Source organism: Athene cunicularia (genome assembly GCF_003259725.1).
Source record: "Athene cunicularia isolate RWA chromosome Z unlocalized genomic scaffold, athCun1 chrZ_part1, whole genome shotgun sequence".
Taxonomy (NCBI): domain Eukaryota; kingdom Metazoa; phylum Chordata; class Aves; order Strigiformes; family Strigidae; genus Athene; species Athene cunicularia.
The window spans coordinates 14,888,817-14,899,813 of NW_020799142.1; the positions used below are offsets into that span (position 1 = coordinate 14,888,817).

General features: G+C 37.5%; 1 protein-coding gene across 2 annotated transcripts in view; it reads right to left on the reverse strand.

Moving 5' to 3' along the window:
- Positions 1-1,050, reverse strand: part of ZSWIM6 (zinc finger SWIM-type containing 6) — a 49,734-nt gene extending 48,684 nt beyond the window's left edge. Inside the window, exon 1 of one of the 2 annotated variants that reach the window (XM_026865615.1) lies at positions 699-1,050. In XM_026865615.1, the coding sequence (XP_026721416.1) occupies positions 699-1,020 (322 nt within the window). In that variant the 5' untranslated portion in view covers positions 1,021-1,050. The remainder of the gene's footprint in view (positions 1-698) is intronic. The other variant, XM_026865616.1, reaches the window with a different exon arrangement.
- Between the last annotated feature and the right edge of the window lie 9,947 nt (positions 1,051-10,997).

Here is a 10,997-nt window from a genome sequence, read left to right on the forward strand (position 1 = left end):
ATCCATAGAAAAGCTGCCTCAGAAGCCCCAGCACCTTTTAACAAACACAAGATGTTCAGTATAAAAAAAACTACTGAGAGCCATTAAAAGCACGTGCAGCAGAAATAGCAGGAGAGATCAGGACCTTTGCTGATGCTGTAGGCTGCTGCAGCACCAGCAGGTAAAAGGCACTGAAATACAAGTTTTATATTGCCCCTGACTTCATACAAAAACCAAATTCCAAAGCATAATAAAAGCATATTTACAAAATGAAAAAAGCAGTAACAACTACTTGCTTTTATGCTTTGCCATTAAAACAAAATTACACAATCAAAATGTTGTAAGATTAGTTCAAAAAGAACAAAATAACAAAAAGATGCCATTGGTAAGTTGGTAAGCAATGTGTCTATACAAAGACCACCACTACTCAGTTTTTCATAGCTAGAAAATACAAGCGTGAAGCATATTAGTCCACATATTAACACCACTGAAGACAAGCTCCTGGCTTATGAATTCTTATGTTTTCCAAAAAGTATTGCTTTCTAAACACCTTGTAGAAAAAGTTCAACAGAAAACCCTGTTTAGTAAAAACACTATAGAATCACTGAATAATTCAGGCTGGAAGGGACCTCACCAGGTCACACTTCTAAATGCCACCAAAAAAAAGCTCAGAACCAAAGACGGAAAGAAGCAGAAGGAAGAACAAGTATCAAACTCACCATGGACTTGATTGATTTCTGAATTCTGAGAAAGAATTTCATCTGCTAATTTTTGAGCTGTTGGCAAAACTTCTGTGTGGTGCACTGTGATCAAATACTGTACAAATTTTTGTAGTTGGTCTCTGTTCATTTGAAAGAGTGTCTCTGAAATGGGAAGATGCAGTTTGACCTGATCTGGCTTGCGGATCCGGTATAAAGAGAGTGCCACAACGTGGGCACAGTAAAATATGTCCTTGTTTCCACAGCTACAGGTCACTGAGGTAATCTTGCAACGATCAAAGCTGATAGCTACATTGCAAACAGTTTCTGGCTCCGATTGCATTGCAGGCTCTGTCACTGTGCCACTCAAGTGGAAACCTGTGCAGTGAAAAAAAGAGAACTTAATAGAAGTAAAACACTGTATCTCATTATCAATAACCTTTTGTTAATAAAGTAAAAGTAATCATCTATTTCTGAGGAATTATATATTTTAACAAGCTTGCTTTAATTACAAATATGATAAACCCTTTCTTTCACACCCTTTTCATCTCCAATAAAATCAGAAGGGAGTAAGAAGCTAGTTTACAAGCCCTCTTTGCCGTTCCATCACAACATTCATAAAAGTTTGACAGTAAGAAAAACATTTATTTGGTAAATGATAACTTCAGAAGCAGAGCTACATCTGATTAAGACCAATGTGAAACTCCCAGTACCTCAGCAAGTTGGCAGCAATTTTCCTAACCCCACACCAGGGAGCCTGCAACACCTACCAGCAAATTTAAACATCTCTTAGTAAGTAAGAGGGAAGTAGTGCACTCTAGTGGCACGAACCTAGGCCCTAGTCTCAACTCTGCCACTGACTCACAGACACAAGTCACTTAAACTCTGCTTTCACCGCTCCAGCTACTGAGCTCACGGCTAAAGCTCACCTTACCCCAAGCGATCCAGTAGGATGGCTATGTGTAGCTCTCTGAAGACGGAAGCTGCTGCACTTAACCACTACACATGGTATCAGGTTTATAATACAGAGACAGGTGGGTACTGTTTCAGAGTCTGAATTATGGTCCTGTTTTCTATTTAGCGCAGTAAATCACAAGGTAAAAGAGCTAGGTTTTCTTGTATTGTAAGAAGGTATGGTATACTATAAGGAAGATGTTCCCTTCAGCAAAGATGCTATTAGTTGACAGAGTACCCTGTTGAACCAAGGTCTCAGATTCTGAAGATCAGACCTAAACCCACCTCTGTGTGTTCAACATGAAGTCCCAGGTTTGGATCTCAATACTTCCTATCACTGAATAGCAGAATTCGGGGGTTTCTTCTGAATTTTATGTAAGCATGACATCAATTTTGGCTCAAGCGTTAAGTCAGACGCATAAATACAGGACAATAAAACTAAGTTTCATGTGCTGTACTAGTATTAAACTTAAAGAGACATATAAAATCTGGGATGGACACAAGTAAGGTGTTACACATAACTATTTATAACGGAAATATAATATAAAACCACACTCCATTGAAGTCCAAAACTGATTCAGTATTCTTGAAATACCAGACAAGTGTAGGAAGCAGTATCACATGAAAATTAGGTGGGGAAAAAAACCCACATACTAAGCTCTAGTCCAAAATGTTGCATATCCAATTGTTTTAAAAAGCTTGCCAAATTACAGGAAAAAAAGAGGAAAATCTCTCATTTTTTTCCATTTGTTTACACTGTACATTTCAGAGCAGGTTGTGCAGTCAGCTTCACTGTTTGGATTACATTCAATTGCAGTACTCTGATACTCTTCCCTGAAGAAGGTTATAGGCACACAGTCACCTCAACTTTGCAAGAGGATGTCTATCAGTTGAAGTAGTTAAGCGTCAAGGCTGAAAAAGCAGTAAGTTAAAAAGTGCACAAAGAGGAAGAGGGGTGGACAAACAAGCCTAGGCATTGGCAGTATTCTTGCTCACCTCCACTCAACACAGAGAAGGCAAGTGGAATTGCCCCTAGCACCATAAGCTCCTCTGTTTGCCTTTCCCTTCCTTTTTAATGTAGTCACACATGCTCCTGTAAGCGTATTCACTCAAGAAGAGACATTTCATTAAAACTTAGTCAGCTCTACTTATTTCAAGTTAATTCCCAGTAAGTGCAAGTTGGATTGGTGGTGCCAGAGAAACTGCATGGGAGATTTTTCTTTTTATTATCACTTTTCTATGAAGCATACATAAAACTGTCTCTCATATATAAACTGAGGAAAAGCCTAACACTTGAACACTGAAAGGGCCTGGTTTCACTCCTTCCTACCCTCAGTAAGTATGTGGACTCCTATTAATTCCAATAGAAAATGCCCCAATGAAAGATTTTCTATTAAACCTGTTTAAAAAAAACCCCACTAATGTCCAACCAGCTACTCCAACAATATCATCATTTTTAATTTGGCAGTATGTAATTCAAGCATTCAGAAAAAAAAAATTCCTGGAAAGATTAATGTCTCCAGAAATAATTAGAGTTAACAGCAGACGTGCCTCTAAGTCCCTAACACTGTTCAGTTCAGACATAAACGTAGCTCCTCATCTTCACTGAGATTTTTTGAGAATTCATATTACAACCAGCAACATTTATAAACATGGATCTTGGTCTAAACAATGACAGCACGAATACAGTCAAGTCACCTAACCCACCCTTCTTAAATTACAGAGGGTTTAAACAAAAACATCAGCTGCTTTTGCAGGCTAAAATGTAGAAGCTCTGTATTAACTATGCTGCCATGACAAGACTATGACTGGTAATTATGGAACACTATTTTCCTCCTCTCCTTCTGTTTGTGTTTAAAAAATAAATTGTTGTTAGTAAATATGACCTTTAAAAAGATTTCAACACACCAGAGAAAACATACCAGGAAAATTTCAGCTCAGAAGTCCTGGTAGGGCTGTTACAATTTAACCTACCAGACATCAAATGCCACCTTCTTTACTGCCTACAACACTGCAGAGTCCTCAACAGGGAGGTCTGTTCCCCTCCCACAGACATATCCTTAATCTTTTTTTAAGCTTAACCATCTAATATTCTCCAAATAAAGTATGAAAAGTTAGTAGCAGGTAAAAAATTGACACACTGCTTTGCTAGAAAGCTTTCACTGCCAGTAATTTATAACCTGCCAAGAAGAGAGATCTTATATGCTCCTGGAAGAAGGCAAAAGGAGTCACCTGCATGGGGACTTGAAGATAATGACATTTCACTAACAATCAAAAGGAGCAGAAAAAAGCCGTTTCAGCTCTAAGTTGCAAGCCTTTACTACAAATAGGTATTTCCCTTCAAAGTTATATTCCCTTCCTACTCAAAGTTATAAACCTTTGCTGGAAATACTTATCCATTCAAAAAAAACCCAAGAACACTTAGGTTTTACTTTTAAACTGAAAAGTTCATTTATTATTATCTAAAGACAACAGAGTTGCAAGCAGAAAAGTGTGCGTTTGCTACAGAAGCTATTTATAGAGCAGGCTTGTTTCACCTTTTCCCTTCAGCTGCTGTAGTTCGAAATGTTTTACTGTTTTCAAACCAACACGTGACCAGTAATTCAAGCTCTGCTGACATTTTCAATGCGCCAGAGGCTTTGCGTTCTGCAAAAATGCGTTTAGAAAAGCGGTTGGAGCATTAAGACAATGTATCAAATGAAGTTCTTTTACAAAGTGATTTTGCTTCTGTGGAATACTCACCTCAAATACACCACAAAAATTATTTAACAGCCAAAAAAAATAATGTTTTCAGCTACCATACTTTTGGAAGGGGACTGTGCCAAAGTACCATCAGGAGAAAAGCATTAAGTAATCAGTGAATTTTACAAAGCAATTTTTGCCAAAAATCTGTTTGACAGCATCCAATCCATTAACTAAAAACATTCTGGGACTGTAAAGCTGCCTGATAAAATAAAAATCCACATTACTACAACGCAGTATTTGACAGCACAAGTATATAAACTTATCATTAAAAAGAACTACTTTAGAATAAAACAAAAGAAACTTCAAACTGTAAGGCATTAAAGAGGAGAAATGACAGTGGCATGCAGAGAAGCAGCAGGTCAGCTTTTAGTTACTCAAGTCAAAAAGAAATTTTGAAATTGTGAGTTCCACTAATCCAATGGAATAAGAAAAGTTCTGTGCTACATAAGCATCAATGACATCTCACAAGCTTCATTCATTTCTGCTGTCACCTGATGTGACAAAGCATTTTCCACAATATACCCAAGTCCAAAGATGCATTTTAAAAAGATAAAGACCAAAATGAACAAAAAGTATTCAGAACAACTAGCAGCAGGGGGTGGGGGGTGAGTGGCAGTGGTGGCAGCAGGGTGGAATTATGCCAATACTGTATGATGTTGTGGTTCAAGGAAATAAAACTAGTACAATATAGTGATTCAATATTCAATTTAAAGTTTTAGACTGTTGGTTTCTTTCCTCTCAATAATTTAGAATTTAACATCTCAAGATGTTCCTGTAGACACAGGAAAACAAAAAATTAAAGACAAAAACCTCTAATTCAAGGGGAGCTGCATTCATTTGTAACTCAGTCAAGCTACTATGGGGTGGGCTTTACTTGAAAAAACAATTCTCAAACTTTTTAGCTGTCTATTGAGAAATACCAATAACATGACATCAAAACAAACACACCACCTGCTTAAAAAAATAGCGGGCTATTCTTATGAACATACAGTAATAATTAATAAAATCTATTAAAAAATGCAGACCTGTATTGCATATATTAAAAATATATCTGTGCTGTCAAGAATTACAGTCGTTAAAAAGTAACACCACCAGTTTAAATTCACACTTGCAACTGAAAGCTTTGATTTAAATGCAACCATACATCACCACTGGGTATTGTTTATCCTTTACAGAAAATCTAAGTGTCAGAACTGAATTACAAAAATGCCCTAAAGCTTAAAAATGGTGCTTCTGAATACCTTTCTGCCATGTACATTTTGAGAACACCATGCATGCCTCATCCACTATGCACACATTATCCTAAAATTAGGAAATATGCCACCAACTGTATTTTGAACATAGATGTGTTCCTGAATATTGATTCACTGACCCTGTTTCCAAGTAGTTTACAAAAAACATATATATACTCCTAGTCAGGAAAATGCATGAGCTGTTTTACATTCACAGAAGAAGAGACCAGCAGATGAGGTTACTTGAAGAGGAAAAACAAAACATTGCTTGTTCCGTGAGATGGGGAGTCTTCAGCATGCAAGACCTACATGGGTAACCTCTCTCCATATAACTTTATGGTGGTAATCAGAATCATAACCACCATCTTTAACAGTCACTTAAATTAACTTGCAGGTCTACCAGCTAATATTTATTCAACTACCATATTACTTGGCAAACACACAATCACTGTGTAAAGTGAAAAACACCTTTGCTTCATCTAGCCTACCAAACAACAACAACAACAACAACAAATGCTTATGGAAAGTAGTTTCCAACTATGCCCATTAGCTATTTTTTCATAACTCAGATCAGTGGTTGTATTTTTTTTTTCCCAAGACAAACAAAAGTCTAAACCATGTTTACGTCATTCAAAATTTGTCTTTTAAGAAGTGGTTTTCCTTTAAGATAGTAAAGTAGTAACCTACATTCAGTTCTGTCTGAACTTTGGAACACTAAAAACAGATTAACACCACACTTTGAAATTATTATGAAGTCAAAACTTTGCATGCCACCACTCAGCCTGAAGCTAATGTTAACAACCTATTTATAAACCAGAGAAAACACTTGATTTAAAATAGAAAATACTTACCCATAGTACCTTAAACATGCCAGTACAAAAGTAATGAGGAGTGAAAGAAAAAAAAAAAGATTAATTAACAAAAGCAGCACATAAGATGTTTATTGTATGTAATGAATGCACAGGTTATAGAAGAACTTGTATTTTGAAAGCACTGCCACCTAGAATAAAATTGGTATTAACACTGCATCCAAACACTAACAGAAGACCCATTAAACAACCACCTGGATTCCACAACTGTTTCATGAAGACAACAGTCAAGATTTAATATTTTGGGACTTTTGCAAGCAAGAGTGGAAGTATCACTAAATAATTGCACGCACATGCTCCACTGACAACATTAAAGTTCACTACTGCTGGCATACATCCAAAAACATGCATGCTGTAACCATGACATCAATAGTGACTTCAACAGCAAGATTTATTTATCCCAACACTGTGAATTCAACAGTTGCATTTTAAAAAAAATCTTTTAGGACTTCTTTCAGCGGTCCAAACCTTCCAAGTCCAAGAACTGTTCAACTAATTACATTGATTAGACAAAGACCTCCACTAACCCCTCAAGTCAAGCTTGATCACATCTCTGCTGCACAAAAGCAACCGCTTATCACTGTGGTTTAAGCAGCGGTCATGGATGACTGCGTATGGAATACATCGAGACTACTCTTCCCTAAAGAGAGGAAAAGGCTGTTTAAACAGCAAACAATAACAGCAAAATGCCTTCCCCTGCTCAACACCCATATAAGATCTGGACTGTTAAGACAGATGCAAACTGCAGCAGGTTCTTGCTGTCTGGAGATGGAGGCACTGAACAAAACATGCACTCCATAAGCATGGCCTCAAGGGTCCTTCACTGGTCACTTTCACTGCTATCCCTGTTGTTAAACAACTTGCAACCCACCCCACAGGAACCTCACACAAACTACATAAGGACATTTTCACCAGCACTGCTCACAGCTTTGGATCACATCTCTGCAAAACCTGAAAGTTGTCTGCACTTCATTTAATATGGATATATCCAGTGTTTGCAGCATTAGCTTTGCGGGCAAAGCAAAAGCTGCAAAATCTTTGTGTAAATAAGAGATGTTAAAAAAATCCCTTCCAGACAGCAGGAACATAGAACTCTACCTCTAACACACTGATGCTCAAATTGGAATCTAGAATGCTATAGCAAATGATACTTGCAGCTCACAAAGCAGAAGCCAAGAAGTCTCTTCAATCAAAGGCTTAACATAGTGCAAAGTATTCTCTAGAAGTGTGCATGCTGACTGACTCCTGTCAGATCAAGAAGGCTAGCAATTCATGGATGCAGGTCACCCTCTGCCAGGTAAAAAATCCAAGCCTTTTTGTTGGCTTGGTGGTTTGTTGCTCTTTGGTTGGGTTTTTTCTTTTTTGTTTTTAAAGGGCATCAGTTTAAAACTAACTTTGTTCCTCAATGCTCCCCACTCAGTACAACATAACATAAGAACACCAGTAAACAAAATAAAAAAAGTAATCTCAGTGTGAGTCTGGAAACCTTGAAGCTGATGGGTAGAAAACTACAGTTTACTGTGATACACCAGTCAGAAGATTTATTTATCTATACTACAATTTTTCTAATAATACACCCCACAGAGATCATGTGACAGTTATTAAAAAAATCAAGAATGATAAAGACATCATAAGCTTTGCATATTGTCGGCAAGTTAACACTGAGTTATAACGCACAGAATACAGTAAGGCTCAACCTTCTGAGGAAGACTTGGTAGACTGAGCTAAGGGAAACTGGCTGGATCTGTCATGCAGCAGCTCACTGGAGCAAAAGTGTGAAGTGGGAGTTATGAAAACTACACTGGTGCTAAACAAAAACTGGAATTAAATTCAAAATGAAGGGTAAGGGAAAAAAAGGCTAATTAATACTCACAGAAGTCACTAGAAGTGGAGCTACTCCAAAATACTGGAGCTTTTGACAACCACACTGCCCAGACCATCCAGCTAATGTACACTAGAATGTTTATAGGTGAATTATAATAGAATGTAGGCCAGCATCAGGCCCAAGTTTACATTCAGCCATAACAAAAGCTGGAAACAAGAGGTTAAGACAGATTACTGATCTATATTTAAATTTTGATAAATAAACCTTTGCTGGTGAAATTCACAAGCCCTTGTTTTTTGCAAAGGGAACAGATTGAGACAGCAGGATGTGCAAACAGCCTGCAAGGATCTACATCCTGGGAACATGCTAAGGGTGCCCAAGAACAAGGACTGATTATGACCAGTCTTCAGAGGATCAGTGCAAAGACATTTGTTCCTAGCTTTTAAGGAAAAATTCCCTCTACTGTGGTGAGCAGAAGCTGGAATCCCTCCTGCAGGAAGCAGAGATCCATCTCATAGCCCAGGGTATCTATCTCCCAAGGTGATGCCATTTCAGCTTTTATTGCTACTTTGGTTTTGCATCGCATTTGTGGGGAGAAATTATGTTTACTTGCTGCAGCACAAGTACAAATATCACAAATGGGAAAGTCACTGCAAATGGGGAAGAGCAGTGAAACCAAGCAAACTCAGATTAAACCTCCTCCTTTCATTAAAATATCCTAAAAGCAATACAACAAGAAATAGGCTGCTCTTATAATAATGAAAATAAGTAAAGACTATCAATTGTTTTAAGCAACTGAGAAGATGCCTTGCCTGTCAAACTGATACAATATGGTCATTTTTTCAATTTACTATTTAGATGCTTAATGTTAAGAGGAGAAATTTTCTTTATTACATGTCAACAGTTAAAGGCTTACCTTCAACTAAGAATCACCTGTCTCCACCAGGAGGAAGTAGCAAAGTTAAATCATCTGAGACTAAAGGAAACCTCTGGCAAGACCTGCTCTTTTTTAAGGGAGGGAAAGAGAGGAAGAACCCAGTCTTACGAAGTTTTTTTGTTTCAAAATTTCCCTCCATCAGTTCAACCACATCTCTGCTCTTTCCACACTCTCTACATGTCCTCTGCTTATGACACACGAGCTGTATCAGCTTCACTTTATCATCTTAAGTTAGGGTTCATCTTGGACTTAATTTGTACATTGACTCCATAAGGCTCCAACATTACTCAACTTTTACAAATGAAGCATGATTAGCAGCAGTTGTCTACATGGCCTTTCAAAGATAAACTGAATTCAACTAACATAGGCCACAGAACAGCACATAGCTTCATCAGAAGATGGGTGAAAGCAAGAAGGAAAAACCTTTAAAAATTAAAGGTTGACTCAACACTGCTTTATCAACAGGAAAAACTGCTTTCTCATCTTCTTGATAAGGCCTTGATCAAACTCACACTACATTTTTTAATGGGAGGTGGATAATAACCTACAAAGGAAGACAACAGCAATCACCGATACAAACTTGGGAAGAGATTTTTAAAAGATTAGAAAATTACTGCTTCCTGAAAAGAGTATGTCTTCATTTCCTCAGCCCTCCTTACAATTTGGGAAAATCCACACAGGATATCTGAAACAGGAATCCTGCAGTAAAAAAGTATGTAGGTCATTCCAATAACACAAAACATTTAACTGATTGAGTAATTTAAGACTGCATTCAAACAGTTCAAGCTTAAGCTATGCAAAGTGCAAGCCAATATAATTTTGAAACTAAACTGACCCTCTATCAGGAAATGTTATGCTTGGCCTAAGAGGAAACTGCCACTCCCATTTCCATTACTAGTTATGGAATAAATAGTTTTCTTCTGTTTAAAAAAAGGAGGGAAAAACAAAAAGATATCAATGCCACACATGTGCCAAATGAAAAATAGCATCAGAACTCCCAGAAATAAGAGACCCTTTCTTTATGATCATGATTCTATTCTTCCAATTGTATACTAAATATTCAGAAAGACTTAATTCTTAATATTTACAAAATGTTTGTGTTCCTTTAATTTTTTAACAAACGTTTGTTACTAGCAAGAGTCAGGATGTGCACTGAACTTACTCATAATCAAAGTGGAAGTAAAAAGAGAATAAGAGGGGTTTAAGTGTAGAAGCAACAGTCACTACACAGGAATTTGGGAGGGGCTCAGTACATTTTGGACCGTAAATCTCACAAGATAAACATTTTCAGCAACTTCCTGTGGTCACCAGAGCACTACAAGGGATTCCAGCAAAAATAATGAAAGTACGACATCGTATTTCCTGACAAAGTAGCAGAGAAAAAGCCACTAAAAACCATGGTGTTGAAAGAGTTCCAGAACTAAAATCTAAAAAACCCACCATTATCATAAGTGAGTCACCCTTGCATGGCTGAAGCCAACATCAGGGGAAACATCCTTTTTTCTAGCTGTCCAGGGCCAACTGCAGTGGAGCCCCAAATGCAGGCTGCAATCCCAAGCAATTACTCTAAGAACAATAAATGCATTAAACAAAGGCCATGCATTATTATACATTAAAACATCCCTGCTAACACTAGCACACAGCCCAAACCCACACAAGTGGATATACTGTATGAGATCAGGTTCTTTTGGTTCACAGATTCTCCAGACTGCCACGAGGATCCTAATTCACTTCGTGCTGTTCCAGTTATTACTCGAT